Below are 21443 nucleotides of genomic sequence, written 5' to 3'. Positions count from 1 at the left end.
TGTGCCACGGCCAGTAGTTAGGAAAGGAAGAAGGGAGCTAGGTAACAAGGAAAGGAGCTAAGGAAAGGGACATAGTTTCATTCCCTAAATTAGGAAAGGATGCTAATAAAGTAGGAAAGGAAGCTAGGAAAGGATGATTATAAAGGGAAATTATCATTTTACCTTTCAATTTAAATGGGGTGGGGACGTCCCAAGAATTCCCGGACAGCAAGGACCGAGAAAAAAAAGGAGTTCGCATGTATGTGGTAGGGATTAACCACGGCCAGTAGACGGCGATAGTATTGGTTTAGTGACAGGCTAGTTTTAGTTACAGGCTGCTACGGGGCTGCAGTTCATCAAAGCCCTTGAAATATTTCAGCAAGTTTACATAATCAAGACTTACTGACTTTAGTAAGTTTGTGTTATTGCCAAAGAATAACCGACACAGATTCATAATGTACAAACAAGTTTAATATCATTTAATGGTGGTGCATTGCGTTACACAAGCCAAATAACGTTGATCTATCCATAAAAAAGCGCACTGACACTAATGATGATGTCGACATTTACATGTATCTTTTTAATTCGTAGACATGTCAATATTCCTTCATCTTTTCAGAGCTTTGTAAAATGTTAATGAAAAAATGTACAAAAACACAGTAGTGTTGATATGAAACAAAAGGAGATTACTGAAAGTCCTTTCATTTCATATTGTTTGTGCGATTTCATTTAAAGATTCCATCCTATGACAGAATAATGGGCTGACCTGTTGCCATCTGTCTGTCACTGTTGCCATCTGTTCAAATTTAGGGGTACTGCAGAAGGCAGTACATAAAATGAAAATTATTTACATGTTCTCAGTACACACATTCCACCAATTTCCTCTTACCTTTCTGGGTAGCCATGGATGTCACGATGAACAACCACTAAAGCCACTCTTACTAGAGGACTGTATCCACACCTATGCAGCAGGCAGCACTTCACGCAGTATACAATAAATACAATATCTCAAAAGATTAATGCACAGCACAGTTCTTTAAAAACTCTGATACAGCATGTATGGAATATCTGCAATCTAGTTCTGCAAATACTTCTGAGTCATACCTAAACTCAAAATGTATTTGTGTGTAACCTCCTCTTTTAAAAACACATTTAGGGCCAGTTTCACAGACCAAGATTAAATGATTCCAGGAGTTGGCCAAATTACCTTTTGATAATAAAGACCTTAAAATTTCAAGAACATTGTTTAACTAACTATGGATGAAATACAGGGTCGTTTGTGATGCAAACCTTTTAAAATGAAGTTTAGCCATAACAGTCATCATAGTCTTATTCAAAAGTACAATTTAGTCCAAGAGTGGGCTTAATGTAGGTCTGTGAAACTTGCCCATAGTTATACTTCTAGAATTAGACAATCTTCTATTTACATGGGAGTTTCAGAGTGAGCAACGGTTAAAATGTTAGTGTGGAAATAAATGTGCTTTACAAAAGGCTGGCGCCTTGCAATGCATGTGAGGATATAGACAGCACGTAATAAAAACTAAATAAAAAAAGCTACATGGACTGCATTTGCTCCAGTTTCAGTGGAAAACGTGTCTAGAAGTGATCAACTCTCAATAGATGTTCCACCTATAACATACAAAGATGAAACTCCTGATTGAGAGCTATGCCTTGTTCCAGAGAGACGTCTTCAATGAATCTTATAGCAGTCTTGCTGACACTGATAGATGTAAAGGACAGGGAGGCTCAGCCCCAAATTCATGTGTGCAGCAATCACAAATACCATTAGATATTCAGACCCAAACAGTAACATTCACCAGAAACAATTAAAGCCTTGTAAACAAAACTAGGGACATAGACAACCATATACCAGCCACCCCAGTTTACAAGGAGGTGGATAACTTTTTTGAACATCCAATTTCCTAAATCTAAACTGTTTTTATTTTCAGATGTACACAGGCAAAGCACTTGGGGGTAAAAGGGTTGACATTTGAGAATGTCCATTTGCTTCACCTGTTCAGATTTTAAGATGGCTGTCCCTTGATCTGCCTCAGAACGGCCTTCCCTGTCACCTTCTGTCTCTAAGCTTGAACTCGGTTCATCCTAATTCATCACCCATGGTGCAATACTTTTCACAACAAAGCTGTTGAGTAAAGCTGGCTGACAAACAGTGCTGGCGGTCTTCCCTCAGAAGGACTGGGTGTCCTTGATTTGAGAACAACATGATCAGTCTTAGCTTGAAGAGACAATACATGGCCAAAAGTATGTAGACATCTGTTCGAACATCTCGTTCCAAATTCATGGGCATTAAGATGGATATGGTCTCCCCTTTGCTGCTATCATAGCCTCCACTCTTCTGGGAAGGCTTTCTACTAGATGTTGGAACATTGCTGCGGGGACTTGCTTCCATTGAGCCACAAGAGCATTAGTGAGGTCGGGCACTGATGTTGGGCGATTAGGTCTGACTAGCAGTTGACGTTCCAATTCATCCCAAAGGTTTTCGATGGGGTTGAGGTCAGGGCTCTGCGCAGGCCAGTCAAATTCTTCCACGCCGATAAAAACCTCGCTTTGTGTACAGGGGCATGCTGAAACCGGAAAGGGCCTTCCCCAAACTGTTGCCACAAAGTTGGAAGCACATAATCATCTAGAATGTCATTGTATTCTGTAGTGTTAAGATTCCCCTTCACTGGAACTAAGGGGCCTGGCCCAAACCACAAAAAACAGCCCCAGTTCATTATTCCTCCTCCACCAAACTTTACAGTTGGCACTATTCATTGAGGCAGGTAGTGTTCTCCTGGCATCCGCCAAACAGATTAGTCCGTCGGGCTGCCAGATGCTGAAGCATGATTCATCAATCCAGAGAACGCGTTTCCACTGCTCCAGAATCCAATGGCGGCAAGCTTTACACCACGTCAGCCAACGCTTGGCATTGCGCATGGTGATCTTAGGCTTGTGTGCAACTGCTCGGCCATGGAAACCCATTTCATGAAGCTTAATTTGATGAAGCTCCCGACGAACAGCTCGTGCGGACGTTGCTTCCAGAGGCAGTTTGGAACTCGGTAGAGAGCGTTGCAACCAAGGAGACCATTTTTATGCACTACACTCCTGTTCTGTGAGCTTGTGTGGCCAACCACTTCGTGGCTGAGCCGTTGTTGCCCCTAGACATTTCCACTTCACAATAACAGCACTTACAGTTGACCATAGCAGCTCTAGCAGGGCAGACACTTGACAAACTGACTTGTTGGAAAGGTGGCATCCTACGATGGTGCCACGTTGAAAGTCACTGAGCTTTTCAATATGGGTCATTCTACTGCCAATGTTTGTCCTTAGAGATTGCATGGCTGTGTCCTTGATTTTATACACCTATCAGCACAAGTGTAGCTGAAATAGCCAAATACACTAATTTGAAGGGATGTCCACATCATTTTGGCCATGTAGTGCATGTCAGGTCAAACATGTGACTTCCTGTCTCTGTCTGCATATTGAAAGCAAGCATGCTAATAACCGGAGCAAGAGCACCTTGGGCTGATCGTCCTTTAAGGCTAAGGCTTGGACTTCAGTAGGACTATAACAGCACATGTAAAATTAACAGCCATGAGACAGACATGCATGTTTAAAAGCAAGGCAATAAGTTCTATTTACCTAGTCCATACAAAATGGCGTACATTATTACTTAACTTTGCACTAGGTAACCCTTCACTAGCACTACTACCTTTACCATCTCATTCTAAAATGAAAACACAAGACCTATTATATTGTTAACGGTGTGTTTTGAGGGTCTCAGTCTGAGCATTTGCACTGGAAGACAGGGAGGGAGTCATCTCAATAGCAGGTTTTAGCTGACTTGTTTTTGGTTTCAGCTTCATGAAATTCCTCATAAATACTTGCCATTTTAATTCCACAAAAGGTACTCTAACGTACATTTTCAAATATTCCAAAAGTCAGTGGTCCAACAACGAATCTATTGAGCACAATTGTGCTTCAATTCAATACACATGCTGGTGCATTTCAAATTCATCAAATCACAGACAACCTTTAAACGCATGCATGAAGGACTGCACCAACAACATCTTTAGAGGCAGAAACAGGTGTTCCAAAAAGAAATAGAACTGAAGATTTGGTCCACGGATGACAGGTGTTGTAAACTCCCTCATGACATTAGCACAATAACAGAAGGATTGCACCCAGAAGAAATCACTCTGGCTCTTTATAATTGACCAAAGCAAAAAGCCAAGAGGTGCTGAATCCATGCTTACAGGAGACATCAATGGTCAATAAAGGGCAAGCTCTGACCAAAAATGAAGCAGAAAAACAAAACCCATGTACTATTCTATAAAACACTATGTTCTCATTGTTTTCTTTCCCCCCTGGACTCAATTCCTCTAACAGAAGACTGACGGTGATGAAAGCGGTGTTAGTTAATGCAAAGTGTATAGCAAGTGAATCCTCCCATCAAATGTTCTCTGTAGGGTAGATCACAGGAGAACGACAAAAAGACTGGATCAGATGCATTCCACAGGCCATAGTGCATTTCCCTAAAGCCAGTTGGCAGATTGCAAGGCCAACTGTGTAACTTGATGTGGAGAGGGTGTGTTCAATAGATTTAAGCGAGCTGTGAACACCTTAGCGTTTCTATCTGCGTGTGTGCATGTGTCTGTGCAGGAAGCCTAAGCAGGTGGTCCGGCCCCATGGTTCTGTGACAGTAGGAAGGACTGCACCACCTCCTCTGTGGCCTGGGGGCTGGTGTTGACATCCTCCAGGGCATCAGCCACTGCAAACTGCCGGTCCCTCAGCCGGTTCCAATTGGATAAAATATTGTGGTACTCAAAGACTTTCTCATAGTTCCCCACAGAGTTGTACAGTTTAATTAGGCCCCTGTAGTCGTATTCCAGTCCACTGTAGCCCTCGCCAAACAGCTTCTTACCTGCAGGGGAGAAACACACATACTGGTAAGAATATCGAATAGAACGATGAGGAAGAATAGATTACAAAAGAAGAGTACAACGGTAAAATAGACCCCATCTAGCCTAGTGACTGACCGATAGCGATGGAGCGCAGGTAGAGCCTCTCAGCATCTTCATACTGGTTCATGTCGTAGTTGTAGAGAGAAGCTAGGTGGCCCACAGACAGAGCCACCTCATAGTCCTCCTGACCCAGAAGCTGCTCCTTGATCTGGATGGCCTTGATGTGCATCTCCTCTGCCTCCTAAAAAACAGAAACAGATGAGATCTCCCAGTCATCCACAGCCTTGTGGTCTGTATACAGCTTTTCAGCTACCATTAAACCCCAGAGCCTCTGTGACATTTTAGCCCACTTAGAGAGCAGATTCCTGCTCCAAAAGTGGGTCACAGGGTTCGTAAACACTGTGGAGAACATTTGGATGGCAGTTTATGATGAAAGTGTGTCACAGGTCACCTTCTGCATGCTTTCTACAGACACTTGTCTCAGGGGTTGGATCTGATTCTGACCTTGAACTTCCTCATGGATTGGTAGAGGCGGCCCAGGTTGCCATAGTGTTTCGCTGTCTGAACATTAAACTCCCCGAAGGCTTTCTTGGCCAGCTGGAGGGAGGAGAGGTGGAGGTCATGGGCATCCTGGAGCAGCCTCTCCTCCGTTTCCTTGTTGTGGCAGTCAATAGCGATCTCCTCCAGGATCAGAGCTGAGTGAGCAGCACAGCACAGTCAGAAGAGGTACAGAGAGTCAGACGTACACCTCAAGTTAGTCAGGAAATGAAAGATGAAATGGTATCAACTGATCTAATCCAAATAACACGGACCTCTCCTCCAAAATAAAACAACTCCTCTTCCATAACTGACTCGGCAGCAGTTGTCACAGACATCCTCGTGCCCATCACGGACAACGTGGGACAGGAGTAAACAGATGGTTGTGAAAGCCGTTTTACCTTTGACTCTTTTGGAGGAGGCCAGTAGCAGATGATCCTCAGGGAGAATGTGAGTGATGATGTCTATGGCCCTCTCTGCGTGGAATCTGTACACAACATACCCAGGGGGCACAGCAGAGAAACAGATGTGCCACAGTAGCTAAAGCACAAACATTTCCTAGGAAACAAAATAAGGCAGGAACATCACTTTTGGGAGGGACACTGCAATTGGCCTGCATGAACTTCCAAATACAAGAGAGACTAAAAGTACATACATAACATCAAATGGCCAACAAGTACCTTACAGCAGTGGTTTCCAACCTTTCTCGGTTACTGTATCACCAACTGAATTTTGCTCTGCCTGGAGTTCACTAGAAGTAACCCCTCATGTCCAGTTTACCAGTAAAGCTATGGTCTCATGAGTCTTCAAATACCCCCTGTGGATAGGCCAAGTACCCCCAGGGGTCCTAGTACCCCTGGTTGTTTACTCACAGCGCGTTGTCAAATTTGCCAGAGCTGTACAGATGGACATAGGAGGAGTATGCCAGGTCCTCGTGTGCTGTGGCCACGTGGATATTCTTTCCCCCGAAAACCGACTGCCGGATATCTAGAGCCGTCTGGAATATTAACACAGTTTCAATATCACACATCTGATACACCCTCTCTGCTGTCTATCGACATCTCAGACTGACTCACTCACCTGGTATATTGCAACTGATTGGCAGATGTTATCCACATTCAGCAAATAAAACCCATAATCAAGGAGAGTGTCTGAATATTTGGGATGCTTGTGTCCAAAATGCTCACTGCAGAAACAATAAGGAAACAGACATTACTGAAGGAGACAGAGACAAGGACTACAACACAGAAACAAAAAGTGTGGTGAACCTAACTTACCGTGCCAGGAAAACAGCATGCTTTATCAGCTGCTCTGCCTTACTGAACTCCCTCTTTACCACACAGGCCTGTTGGTCCAAACACAAAGGCATGAAACCACACTAAGATCAAACTACTAGGGATGTACATCTTTCCCAGAAAATTCGATACATATCGAGATACAGTACATGGGCTCTGATACGATACAGGAACCATACATTTTAGTTTGAACTGATTCGGTAAGATTTGGTTTAATTAGAAAATGAATAGATGCGATAGACTAATATTTGTTGCATAAACATTCATGCCTGGTTTCCTCCAGAGGTGATGCTTGACATTCAGGCCAAAGAGTTCAATCTTGGTTTCATCAGACCAGAGAATCTTGTTTCTCATGGTCTGAGAGTCCTTTAGGTGCCTTTTGGCAAACTCAAAGTGGGCTGCCATGTGCCTTTTACTGAGGAGTGGCTTCCATCTGGCCACTCTACCATAAAGGCCTGATTGGTGGAGTGCTTCAGAGATGGTTGTCCTTCTGGAAGGATCTCCCATCTCCACAGGAACTCTGGAGCTTTGACCAGACTGCCCTTTTCTCCCCCGATTGCTCAGTTTGGCCCGGGCGGCCATCTCTAGGAAGAGTCTTGGTGGTTCTAAACTTCTTTCATTTAAGAAGGATGGAGGCCACTGTGTTCTTGGGGACCTTCAATGCTGCAGAAATGTTTTGGTAACCTTCCCCATATCTGTGTCTTGACACAATCCTGTCTCGGAATCCTATGGACAATAGACAGGTGTGTGCATTTCCAAATCATGTCCAATCAATTGAATTTACCACAGGTGGACTCCAATCAAGTTGTAGAAACATCTCAAGGATGATCAATGGAAACAGGATGCACCGGAGCTCAATTTCGAGTCTCATGGCAAAGGGTCTGAATACTTATGCAAATGTAGTTTTTTTTTTTTTATAATAAAAAAAAAAAAAGACCAAAAAACTGTTTTTGCCTTGTCATTATGGGGTGGGTACTGTGTGTAGATTGACATGGAAAATAATGAATGTAATTTATTTTGGAATAAGGCTGTAATGTAACAAAATGTGGAAAAAGTGAAGGGGTCCGAATACTTTCCGAATGCACTCAACGAATAAAGCTTAATATCACGCATGCCATTTTAGCATTTGAATACTGAAGGTGCTGCGCAGATGTGCAAGATCAGGCCGTCAACCTCGCATTGGTCAGCACAACAAGCTGAGTACAGTGCGCAGTTTGACTAGTCTACTGTTATTGCCTGGGGTTGTTCTGCATGCAAAATGACTTGTAGATCAATGACCGTCAACACAGTTACATGCAGTTCGACACTGAAGGAGAGCGGATGCATTGGTTGTCACAGAAGATGAGGTACAGTGCCTTTTAGAAAGTATTCATACCCCTTGACTTGTTACACATTCAAAATTGATTAAATAGATTCTTACCCATCTACACACAATACCGCATAATGATAAAGTGAAAACAAGTTTTTAGAAATTGTTGCAAACTTTAAATGAAATACATAACTCTCATTTACATAAGTATTCACGCCCTCGAGGTGATACTTTGTAGAAGCACCTTTATCAGTGATTACAGCTGCGAGTTTTTCTGGGTAAGTCTCTAAGAGCGTTCCACACATGGATTGTGCAACATTTGTCCATTATTATCTTCAAAATTCCTCAAGCACCATCAGATTTGTTGTTGATCATTGCTAGACAACCAGTTTGAAGTAGATTTAAACCAAAACTATAACTTGGCAACAAAATTCACTTTCTTCTTGATAAGTAACTTGAGTAGATTTGGCCTTGTGTTTTAGGTCATTGTCCTGCTGAAAGGTGTTTTAACCTTCCTGTATCTGGTGGAAAGCAGACTGAACCAGGATTTCCTCTAGGATTTTGCCTGTGCTTAGCTCCAGTCGTTTATTTTTTATCCTGAAAAACTCCATAGTCCTTAACGATGACAAGCATACCCATAACATGATGCAGCCACCACTATTCTTGAAAATATGTAGAGTGGTACTTAGCAATGTGTTGTATTAGCCACAAAACCATAATACTTTGTATTAAGGACAAATTTGCCACAGTTGCAGTATAACTTTAGTGCCTTGTTGCAAACTGGATGCATGTTTTGGAATATTTTTATTCTGTACAGGCTTCCTTCTTTTTACACTGTCATTTAGGTTAGTATTGTGGAGTAACTACAATGTTGTTGATTCATCCTCAATTTTCTCCTATCACAACCATTAAAAAAAAGTCACCATTGGCCTCATGGTGAAATCCCTGAGTGGTTTCCTTTCTCTCCGTCAACTGCGTTAAGAAGGATGCCTGTGTCTTTGTAGTGACTGGGTGTATTGATAAACCATCCAAAATATAATGAAAAACTTGACCATGCTCAAAGGGATACTCAATGTCTGATTTTTTTTTTTTTTTTTTTTACACTTCTACCTATAGGTACCCTTCTTTTCGAGGCAAAGCTCCCTGGTCTTTGTGGTTGAAATTCAGTGCTCTAATGAGGGGCCTTACATATAACTGTATGTGTGAGGTACAGATGAGGTTGCCATAACAAGGGATTGAATACTTATTTACTAAAGACATTTCAGCTTTTAATTAATTTGTAAAAAAATAAATAAACATAATTCCACTTTGACTTTATGGGGTATTGTGTGTGTAGGCCATTGAATTTTTTGTGTAAATTTAAATCAATTTTTAAATCAGGCTGTAACAACATTTGGAAAAAGTCAAGGGGCCTGAATAGTTTCTGAAAGCACAGAATTAATGTAATAAATGTTAGTGAACCAGCATAAAAAACAAATGTGAATGCGATTCGTAACGTTTGAATCGATTTTCTGAGCAATGTATGCTACATTTGGATCCGCAGACCAAAGCACTTGTATCTGGGACCAATGCGTATTGGTGAATCGTTAAATCCCTACTAACTAAAGTCCGAAGCAGTATCTATGACTAACAGAGTACTGCAGTGACAATAGTTTGGGGACATCTCAAAAAGTATTTATTTATACATTCATAGACATGTCTATAACACAGGAAAAGGGAACACTCATACCTTGGAGGCCTGCCTCAGGACATCTACCACAACTTTAACAGGCAAACCCACTGTGATTTCTTTCATTGCCTCTATGCACCACCTGTAGGCCTGCAAAAGACAATATCAGTGATGAGATCTACATGTAAAACCAGAACACCAAAAACAATCTAACAGAACCAATTGATATATCTTTACCAGGCAACATACCTCATCATAGTGGCTCTTAGCAAAGAGCAGCGCACACAGCTCTCCATAGAGCGCAGCTTTGTTGGCCTGATGACCATGTTTGGCCAATTTGTCCATATACAACTGGGCCAGCTTGACAGTCTCTTCACCAAGATGGTACTTGCAGTTGCCATTCCGGACATGAAGCAACCTAAGAGAAATTAGTGAATCTGGTAAGCTTTTGTGGAAAAATACAGACTAAGAGTAACCAGCCAAAGAACTAGAATTGGAGCCGAATATACTAACGCTCTGTGACCCACTGACCTGACACAGCACTCCACAGCCCGGTACCAGTGAAGCACCTCGTCATGCAGTGTGCACAGCTGCAGACACGACAGAAACACCTTCTCTGCATCACCATACCAACCTGCATCAGACAGAAAGCCACCTACAGGACAGGGTCAACATTAGTACAATCAGACACAAAGTGGTAAAGAAAGTTGATGGGTGTGGGTGCCTACCTAAAACAAAGCCAAACTGAATGGCCTTCTCTTTCACATGGGCATCAGACTCTGCAATGTAGGAGCAGCGGCGGCTGAAGGAGTTGGCCAGGACAGAAGCCACTTTCACCCCATGATCCATCAGGGCCTGGAAGCAATGGTGCAGGAGGTGTCTGCACGCACACACACAAAGACCGGGCATGACGACGTGATACAAACATACATGAGAACCGGTCAAAATGTGTGACACTGACATTCAAGGTTTGCTCGAGGATCATCATATCCCTTTTGCTTCACATGATCATGGTCAGATTACCATACAGAATATGAAATGTATATACACATGAGCAAAGTACCTTTTGTCAGATGCCCTTAGAACTTTGGCAAACACCTCCAGCTCACAGAACTCCCCTCCCAGCTGGCAGAGCCGACCCTGCTGGTACAGCTGGAGAAACATGAAGACAAAGTTAGGATAGCAAAAAAAGGCACAGGAGTGTCAGAAGCTATGTTTCCATCCAACTGGTCACAGACTTTCATGCGAATATTCTCAAATCTACATAAAGAAAATGTGCGCATTTTCACACCAGTGGCGTTTCCGAAATATGGAAACACATTTTTGTGTACACTTACATTTTCAACTCAACCGATAGTTTTTCCTCAAAAAGTTGCGTTTAATAGCAAACGTGTCTACTCTGGTCTTGGCACGTGTGCTCTAGCCAACAGCTCGCAGATAAAGTGCAGGTAGACTGTGTGGGTACAGTGCAGGTAGGCTGTGTGTGTAGGCTAGTTTACATGATGACCTTATTATGGATAAGAGCGAGAATATTTTTTATTTGTCAAAACAGCAGTCAAGTATCGTCATGTCACCAGAATAAGACCCTCAATATTTACCGTAAAGGAGCATCAAGATCACAGTGCACTTTCATCACCCTGTGGAAAGTGGTTAGCTTAGCTGCCTGGCAAGCTAGCTAGCATGGTAACTGTACAGTAACATTACAGTAGCTCTAACATTTGTTTTCATAGGCAAGAGTACTGCCAAAGTTTGTGAGAGCTAAAATATCATGCAATCTGCTAACGTTAACAAGGTTATTGCCCATTTGGGTAAATTATTTTCAGCTAGCTACGTTTGTTGGCTAGCTAGCCATGTATAAACAGCTTACAGTACGGTCACATATCATTTGGTAACGTCACAGTAGCATCCACTTTCAATGGGGGAAGCTGTCAGTGTCACCTGACTTTCTTTTGACTAGCTAGATTATGCCAGCTAAATTAGATAATGCTTTGATATCCAGGGGACAAACTTCTAGTTATAAACAGCTTTAGCGAATGCAACTTACACATCTATGTAATGTTTTTTTTTTTTTTTTTTTATCAGTCAGTCCATGATATAGCCTAGCTTACAAATTTGCAATGAGCCTACTTGCTTGAATACGGACTTGTTTTCCAATAACACAGTGTATTCTTTTAGGCTGACTGCATTAGCCTAGTTCACATTAGGTTTGCTAATTGTTCTTGTGGTAGTGTGATACATTCATCCTGTTGGTTTCAGATGCCTAAAAAGACCCATAAGCCCTATAAGTGAATGTCCTGCTTGCGGACATTTGCCACCACAGGGGTTTGGCCTGCCAATGCAGGCAACAATCCAGCTCCGAGGCAGAAGTGGTATGGTTATGACAAGAGTTAAATGGCAAAACATGCACAGGCCTGTGACATTTGAACTGTGTGTTCATCTAGAAAACATACCGTTTTACACTACATGACCAAAAGTATGTGGACACCTGCTTGTCGAACATCTCATTCCAAATTCATGGCATTAATACGGAGTTGGTCCCCTCTTCGCTGCTATAACAGCCTCCACTCTTATGAGAAGGATTTCCACTACATGTTGGGGACTTGCTTTCATCAGCCACAAGAGCATTAGTGAGGTTGGCCGCTGATGTTGGGGGATTAGGCCTGGCTCACAATTGGTGTTCCAATTCATCCTAAAGGTGTTTGATGGGGTTGAGGTTGGGGCTCTGCGCAGGCCAGTCAAGTTCTTCCACACCAATCGACAAACCATTTCTGTAATGACGTCGCTTTGTGCACGGGTGCATGCTGAAACCTGTAAGGGCCTTCCCCAAACTGTTGCCACAAAGTTGGAAGCACAGACTCGTCTAGAATGTCATTGTATGCTGTAGCGTTAAGATTTCCCTTCACTGGAACTAAGGGGCCTAACCCGAACCATGAAAAACAACCCGACCATTATTCCTCCTTCACCAAACTTTACAGATGGCACTACGCACTGGGGCAGGTAGTGTTCTACTGGCATCTGCCAAACCCAGATTAGTCCGTCAGACTGCCGGATGGTGAAGCGTGATTCATCACTCCAGAGAACACGTTTCCACTGCTCCTTAGTCTATGCTGCTCTGACATTGCTCGTCCATATATTTATATATTCTTATTCCATTCCTTTACGTAGATTTGTGTTTATTGGGTACATGTTGTGAAATTGTTAGATATTACTTGTTAGATATTGCTGCACTGTCAGAACTTGGAAGTACAAGCATTTCGTTACACCAGCAATAACATCTGCTAAACACGTGGATGTGACCAATAAAGTTTGATTGTTTTTTATAACAGTACAACCTTCAAATGTAACTAATATATATATTTTAAACAGACACTAGTTGTCTGTAGCCTGGCCAAGTTGTCTACGACCTCTGAGTGCCCCCACACTTGGACCAGCCTCTGAGTGTCCCCGCCCATAAACAACATCTGCAAGTGCCCCAAACCGCTGTCTGCGAGTGGCCTTTTACTTACTACATCATGCACCATGGTCCTTTTAGAACTAACACCTAGAACTAACATTCATCAAAACATAGAGAAAAACTATTGTCACGTTTTAAATCTCACATGACTGTATTGTCAGTATTCAAATACATTTTTATTTCTTTACTTCCTTTATAATTTCAGCATGTGCCTAGGAAGCCTGTTTGGGTAAAAATGATATACACTGAGTGTACAAAACATTAAGAACACTTGCTCTTTCCATGACAGACTGATCAGGTGAAAGATATGATCCCGTACTGATGTAACCTATTAAATCCAATTCAATCAGTGTAAATGAAGGGGAGGAGACCGGTTACATAAGGATTTTTAAGCATTGAGACGGATTGTGTATGTGTGCCACTCAGAGGGCGAATGGGCAGACAAAATATTGAAGTACCTTTGAACAGGGTATGGTAGTAGGTGTGAGGCACACCAGTTTGAGTTTGTCAAGAACTAAAACGCTGCTGGGTTTTCACACTCAACAGTTTCCCGTGTGTATCAAGAATGGTCCACATTTCTTGACATCCAGCCAATTTGAAAAGATCATGAGAAACACGGACCAGCATCCCTGGGGAACACTTACCACCTTGTAGTCCATGCCCTGACGAATTGAGGCTGTTCTGAGGGCAAAAGGTGGTGCAACTCAATATTAAGACGGTGTTCTTAATGTTTTGTCCACTCACTGTAGCTTAATCTTGCTACAGACCTATATCTATCCTACCCTGCCTTTCTAAGGTCTTCGAAAGCCAAGTCAACAGATTACCGACCATTTCGAATCCCACCATACCTTCTCCGCTATGCAATCTGGTTTCAGAGCTGGTCATGTGTGCACCTCAGCCACGCTCAAGGTCCTAAACGATATCTTAACCGCCATCGATAAGAAACAAAACTGTGCAGCCGTATTCATTGACCTGGCCAAGGCTTTCGACTCTGTCAATCACCACATCGGCAGACTCGATAGCCTTGTTTTCTCAAATGATTGCCTCGCCTGGTTCACCAACTACTTCTCTGATAGAGTTCAGTGTCAAATCGGAGGGCCTGTTGTCCGGGCCTCTGGCAGTGTCTATGGGGGTGCCACAGGGTTCAATTATTGGTCCGACTCTCTTCTCTGTATACATCAATGATGTCTCTCTTGCTGCTGGTGAGTCTCTGATCCACCTCTACGCAGACGACACCATTCTGTATACTTCTTGCCCTTCTTTGGACACTGTGTTAACAACCCTCCAGACGAGCTTCAATGCCATACAACTCTCCTTCTGTGGCCTCCAACTGCTCTTAAATACAAGTAAAACTAAATGCATGCTATTCAACGGATAGCTGCCTGCACCTGCCCGCCCGTCCAGCATCACTACTTTGGACGGTTCTGACTTAGAATATGTGGACAACTACAAATACCTAGGTGTCTGGTTAGACTGTAAACTCTCCTTCCAGACTCACATAAAACATCTCCAATCCAAAATTAAATCTAGAATTGGCTTCCTATTTCACAACAAAGCATCCTTCACCCATGCTGCCAAACATACCCTCGTAAAATTGACCATCCTACCGATCCTCGACTTCGGCGATGTCATTTACAAAATAGCCTCCAATACCCTATTCAATAAATTGGATGCAGTCTATCACAGTGCCATCCGTTTTGTCACCAAAGCCCCATAATAATACCCACCACTGCGACCTGTACACTCTCGTTGGCTGGCCCTCGCTTCATACTCGTCGCCAAACCCACTGGCTCCAGGTCATCTACAAGACCCTGCTAGGTAAAGTACCCCCTTATCTCAGCTCGCTGGTCACCATAGCTGCCCCCACCTGTAGCACGCGCTACAGCAGGTATATCTCTCTGGTCACCACCAAAACCAATTCCTCCTTTGGCCGCCTCTCCTTTCAGTTCTCTGCTGCCAATGACTGGAACGAACTTCAAAAATCTCTGAAACTGGAAACACTCCCTCACTAGCTTTAAGCACCAGCCGTCAGAGCAGCTCACAGATTACTGCACCTGTACATAGCCCATCTATAATTTAGCCCAAACAACTACCTCTTCCCCTACTGTATTTATTTTGCACCTTTGCACCCCATTATTTCTATCTTTACTTTGCACATTCTTCCATTGCAAATCTACCATTCCAGTGTTTTACTTGGTATATTGCATTTACTTCGCCACCATGGCCTTTTTTTGCCTTTACCTCCCTTATCTCACCTCATTTGCTCACATTGTATATAGGCTTCTTTTTCTACTGTATTATTGACTGTATGTTTGTTTTACTCCATGTGTAACTCTGTGTTGTTGTATGTGTCGAACTGCTTTGCTTTATCTTGGCCAGGTCGCAATTGTAAATGAGAACTTGTTCTCAGCTGGCCTATCTGGTTAAATAAAGGTGAAAAAAAAGTAACAATTATTGAGCTGGGCGACAAAGACAAAATTGTCCCAATAACAAATCACCCATATTCGCAAACTTATATAATTTCAAGCTTTACATTTCTCTAATATCGGCTAATTAACGTAATGAACGATATCAGCCAAATTCTTGCGATAAGTGATCGGTATGGTCGGTGATCATTTTTAGTGTATCGTGCCAGCTATAGCTTAACCTGTCAAGAGCTTGTTTGATTACATATTTGTTCTTAATACGGTTTACGCTCAAATCATTTTCATAATAATCTTATACCTTTTCCTCTTTCTCCCCAGCCCTGCAACGGGCCTCTGTGAAGACCACCTCGCCTTTCTCCCCAGCCCTGCAACGGGCCTCTGTGAAGACCACCTAGCTCTTCTCCCCTGCAACGGACCTCTGTGAAGACCACCTCGCCTTTCTCCCCAGCCCTGCAACGGGCCTCTGTGAAGACCACCTCGCCTTTCTCCCCAGCCCTGCTACGGGCCTCTGTGAAGACTACCTCGCCTTTCTCCCCAGCCCTGCAACGGGCCTCTGTGAAGACCACCTCGCCTTTCTCCCCAGCCCTGCAACGGGCCTCTGTGAAGACCACCTCGCCTTTCTCCCCAGCCCTGCAACGGGCCTCTGTGAAGACCACCTCGCCTTTCTCCCCAGCCCTGCAACGGGCCTCTGTGAAGACCACCTCGCCTTTCTCCCCAGCCCTGCAACGGGCCTCTGTGAAGACCACCTAGCTCTTCTCCCCTGCAACGGACCTCTGTGAAGACCACCTCGCCTTTCTCCCCAGCCCTGCAACGGGCCTCTGTGAAGACCACCTCGCCTTTCTCCCCAGCCCTGCAACGGGCCTCTGTGAAGACCACCTCGCCTTTCTCCCCAGCCCTGCAACGGGCCTCTGTGAAGACCACCTCGCCTTTCTCCCCAGCCCTGCAACGGGCCTCTGTGAAGACCACCTCGCCTTTCTCCCCAGCCCTGCAACGGGCCTCTGTGAAGACCACCTCGCCTTTCTCCCCAGCCCTGCAACGGGCCTCTGTGAAGACCACCTCGCCTTTCTCCCCAGCCCTGCAATGGGCCTCTGTGAAGACCACCTCGCCTTTCTCCCCAGCCCTGCAATGGGCCTCTGTGAAGACCACCTAGCTCTTCTCCCCTGCAACGGGCCTCTGTGAAGACCACCTCGCCTTTCTCCCCGACCCCTTCTGCTACAGCCTGTGTGAAGACCACCACTGCCTCTGTTGTCTCTCAGGGAACTGAGCTCTCTGCTAGAGCCTCTAAAGGCGCCCTCATGCTTTTGAATAGATTGTGCATATATTATGACAACATTGTGACATTTATTTTTCCATTTTTAAGGTTAGTCGAGCACACTATTTTTCTTGAGGCAAGCCGAAGTTGGAAGCCGAGGTCAACTGTTGGGAATCTTCAGTAGTCTGTCATTCAACAAGAGACGACCCGTTTTCATGCACATTATTTCATTAAGAAATACTGCACCAAACATCTTAGTTGGATGTAAAATTGCACGACTAAGGTCTCCTCTGCAAAAAAGTCCAAATTAAATGACTATTTTGAGGAAGTGTATATTGGCAATGGCATCTCAAAATGGACAAACAGTACCACTTTTTCAAGCGAAGGTCTTTTAAGGGAGTATGCAAGCATACTTGGTCGGGTAGGCTAGCTGCCAGCCAAACTGAAGCATGCCGACGCCTTAAGTGCTCTCCTCTGCTATAGCCTCTTAAGACATACCAAACTGTAATTTCTTAACCAATATAATGATATACATTAAAACATGGCAGAAACAAAACTGCGCGTCAGTGTATTGATATGATGAAGATATTGTGAGTAATATTACATTTTTGTCTTGTTTTGCGTAGCTTTTTTTCATTTTCAGGAGAGCTGATTGGTGTGGACTACCTGCTTAGGCAGACTGGGGAGGATATGCAGGACATGGACCCTCCCCGACTTGGAGACTGATTTTGAGAACTATGCAACGGACCCCACAGTTGGTAGTCTTCTGGATGACTTCACCACCACTACTGCTGACTTCTCTGCTCCCAGCCCCACCCAGGATGCTCCCACTACAGTCCACCCTGCTTCCTCCAGCGCCAAGTCTGCTGCCACCAGTACCTGGCCTGCTTCACCCACAGCCCAGTCTGCTGCCAGCCAACTCCACCCATGCAAAAAACCTGATTGTTTGAGAAGTGGCAACACATCAATAGTTTCCATATTAGACTCTGCTGTACTCTAGTCCTTTTTTTTATATATTTTTTTTAAAATAATTTTTATCCCATTTTCTCCCCAATTTTTTTTCGTGGTGTCCAATCGCTAGTAATTACTACCTTGTCTCATCACTACAACTCCCGTACGGGCTCGGGAGAGACGAAGGTCGAAAGCCATGCGTCCTCCGAAGCACAACCCAACCAGCCGTACTGCTTAACACAGCGCGCCTCCAACCCGGAAGCCAGCCGCACCAATGTGTCGGAGGAAACACCGTGTACCTGGCCCCCTTGGCTGGCGCGCACTGCGCCCGGCCCGCCACAGGAGTCGCTGGAGCGCGATGAGACAAGGATATCCCTACCGGCCAAACCCTCCCTACCCCGGGCGACGCTATGCCAATTGTGCGTCGGCCCACGGACCTCCCGGTCGCGGCCGGCTGCGACAGAGCCTGGGCGCGAACCCAGAGACTCTGGTGGCGCAGTTAGCACTACGATGCAGTGCCACTCTAGTCCTTTTTATCTTATTTCTACAACCAGGGGCTTGATTCAATCAGATCAAGCCTTAACCCAATGTTGCTCATGTGTCATAAACCACTCCCTTCTTTATTATCCTTACCGCATCAGAAGTTCAAAACAGCATTAGAAAGTGTAGACTTTTGCATAATTTTCATGTACATTTGGATGGGGGGGGATTTAAAGCCTATCAGTCTAGTCAGGAGTAGGGCCTATAGCCTACTATAGAACATCACGTATTTCAGTGTTTCTAACACGGCTGCATGGGATTTGTTGGATATAAAGTTGGGTGGTTTTGTTGTATTCAATGGCAGTGTAGGTGATAAGGTAACAAGGTTCTGCTTGTGAATTTGAAAGCTCTAACACGGTTTCACCTCCGATACCGCCAAAACAACCGCTATGCGGGTGTTGACCAACGCTAATCTGATTAAATCGAGCCCTAGAACTTTTAGATTGAGTTTTTTTTCTCCTCTGTTTGCATGGATGTTGTCATATGTTTGGATCCGATTGTGTCATTCACTCAGAATCAGGCAGTGTCATAACCACTCATTACCCTGGGTCCCTAGGGACTGTGTGTGTGTGACATTTCACATTAATAAACATGGTTCTATATTTCAACCAATTATTTGAATGACTTTTGATTGTAGGTCAATCATTATTCACTTTAAATAACTAACATATGTGGCTCTGAGTAAAGTTTCAGAGATATGATGTAATTATAAATACATCAGGTAATATGCAGTCCACAAGACACTGCAACAGATAACTGATCATTTAAGACACTAATTGCATAAACAAGGTTGCGGGAGTACAGTACATAAACCAACCTCATTAGAACACATATATAACGATTATGCTACCATAATCGTAACATTAACTCATATTGACCAATATGATTTTTTTTTTTACACTTTTGGAGTTTGTTTAGAAATGTTATTTCTGGCCGAGGCAGGATTCGAACTGGAGACCTTCGGGTCCTCTCTTCCCCTTCCTTAAACAGAGGGAAAAAACTACATTTTCATTGTTTTTCAGCTTACCATAAAAAATAAATGAATAATAAACACTTACATTATGACGAAGCCTCAATTTTAAAAATGTTAAAAAAAAATCTCATTTTTCTTCTCCCCTTAATAAGATACCATCGTTCCCCAGCTTTGGTGTTTGTAACGCCAGGATAATGGGTTCGATTCCTGGGACCACCCACATGTAAAAATGTATACACGCATGACTGCAAGTCGCTCTGGATAAAAGCGTCTGCTAAATGGAATATATTGTTGTTAACCTTTAAAGCAGGATAGTTAGCAAGCAAGTTGATCAGCTGATTTGCTTAGTAACGAGTTTGCAACGTTAGCTGTAACGTTTTCTGGCTAGCTAAAACGAATCGACTCGTGAACATCACATTGTATAACGTCAGTTAGCAAACTAGACTAAGAACTTACCTTGTAATACACATCAAATTGAATATTTTCAGGGAGGGAACGAATATCTCTTCGCGATCGACTGTAATTGTCCACCACTGCTGATATAGCAGTGTTGTACAGTGTCTCTGGGATCCATTCGAGCTCCAAGGCCGCCATGTTGTTTTCCTTTTCTCCAGCCAATAACACCCCCTCTGCTCGATCGACGGTCGGTAGCTAGCTAACCACCTTGCCAAGTTTAAACTTCTTTTCTTGTACCTTCTCATGTAACAAAACAGTTTTTACTGTCTCATCTGGTTAAGCACCAGCATTAACCATCGGCCATGTTCCTAGGATACGGACTGAACCAGTGCAGTCTGCCCGAAGGTCTATCTCTGCCCCCACCCTGTTTTTCACACTCGGGGTCTGATTCGCCAGAGTCAAATGTACTTCGCTTCGTTCCTGAGGGAGTTTGATTAATTGAACCCGCACCGGGCTAAACAGACAGGGAGTATGGCCCGTGACGCCCGTTCATACCTGAAGTGAACGGGAGGAGCGAACGTCTACGCCGCTCGGTCGTTTTCAAAATGCAGCATGATTTCATTTTTATTTTTTTATTTAACCTTTATTTAACTTGGCAAGTCAATTATGAACAAATTCTTATTTACAATGACGCCCAATGACAGTTTACCAAAAGGTAAAAGGCCTCCTGCAGGGACTAGGGCTGGGATTAAAAATAAAATATAAATAAAATATAAATATAGGACAAAACAAACATCATGATAAGAGAGATAACACAACACTACATAAAGAGAGACCTAAGACAACAACATAGCAAGGCAGTAACACATGACAACAGAGCATGGTAGCAACACAACATGGTAGCAGCACAAAACATGGTACAAACATTATTGGGCACAGACAACAGCACAAAGGGCAAGAAGGTAGAGACAACAATACATCACGCAAAGCAGCCACAACTGTCAGTAAGAGTGTCCATAATTGAGTCTTTGAATGAAGACATTGAGATAAAACTGTCCAGTTTGAGTGTTTGTTGCAGCTCGTTCCAGTCGCTAGCTGCAGTGAACTGAAAAGACGAGCGACCCAGAGATGTGTTTGCTTTGGGGACCTTTAACAGAATGTGACTGGCGGAACAGGTGTTGAATGTGGAGGATGAGAGCTGCAGTAGATATCTCAGATAGGGGGGATTGAGGCCTAAGAGGGTTTTATAAATAAGCATCAACCAGTAGGTCTTGTGACGGGTATACAGAGATGACCAGTTTACAGAGGATTATAGAGTGCAGTGATGTGTCCTATAAGGAGCATTGGTGGCAAATCTGATAGCCGAATGGTAAAGAACATCTAGCCACTCGAGAGCACCCTTACCTGTCGATCTATAAATGATGTCTCCGTAATCTAAAACGGTTAGGATGGTCATTTGAATCAGGGTTAGTTTGGCAGCTGGAGTGAAAAGAGGAGCGATTACGATAGAGGAAACCAAGTCTAGATTTAACTTTAGCCTGCAGGTTTGATATGTGATGAGAAGGACAGTGTACCATCTTGCCAAACTCCCAAGTACTTGTATGAGGTGACTACCTCAAGCTCTAAACCCTCAAAGGTAGTAATCACACCTGTTGGGAGAGGGGCATTCTTCTTACCAAACCACATGACCTTTGTTTT

At 43.6% G+C, this 21443-nt stretch overlaps 1 protein-coding gene across 1 annotated transcript; it reads right to left on the bottom strand.

Moving 5' to 3' along the window:
* Positions 1-428: 428 nt before the first annotated feature.
* On the bottom strand, positions 429-20246 carry LOC129868824 (amyloid protein-binding protein 2). Its single transcript, XM_055943099.1, has 13 exons — positions 19806-20246; positions 10817-10905; positions 10482-10633; positions 10285-10408; positions 10003-10171; positions 9814-9903; positions 6758-6825; positions 6561-6666; positions 6353-6477; positions 5882-5967; positions 5448-5638; positions 5019-5184; positions 429-4903 (listed from the first exon to the last, which is right to left on the bottom strand). Exons 1-13 carry the CDS (start codon positions 19941-19943, stop codon positions 4647-4649), a joined length of 1761 nt encoding a protein of 586 aa, XP_055799074.1. The 5' UTR covers positions 19944-20246; the 3' UTR covers positions 429-4646.
* Positions 20247-21443: the final 1197 nt, after the last annotated feature.

This window comes from Salvelinus fontinalis, chromosome 13, assembly GCF_029448725.1.
Source record: "Salvelinus fontinalis isolate EN_2023a chromosome 13, ASM2944872v1, whole genome shotgun sequence".
NCBI lineage: Eukaryota > Metazoa > Chordata > Actinopteri > Salmoniformes > Salmonidae > Salvelinus > Salvelinus fontinalis.
The sequence above is the reverse complement of the archived record's forward strand: the minus strand, read 5'-3'. Positions and strand labels throughout refer to the sequence as shown.

Coding starts and splice junctions, on each gene's coding strand:
- LOC129868824 (XM_055943099.1), bottom strand. CDS start 19,943: ATGGCGGCCTTGGAGCTCGAATGGATCCCAGAGACACTGTACAACACT. Junction 10,634..10,816: donor CTAAGGGCATCTGACAAAAG/GTACTTTGCTCA, acceptor GTGTGCGTGCAG/ACACCTCCTGCACCATTGCT. Junction 4,904..5,018: donor CCTGCGCTCCATCGCTATCG/GTCAGTCACTAG, acceptor TCTCCCCTGCAG/GTAAGAAGCTGTTTGGCGAG.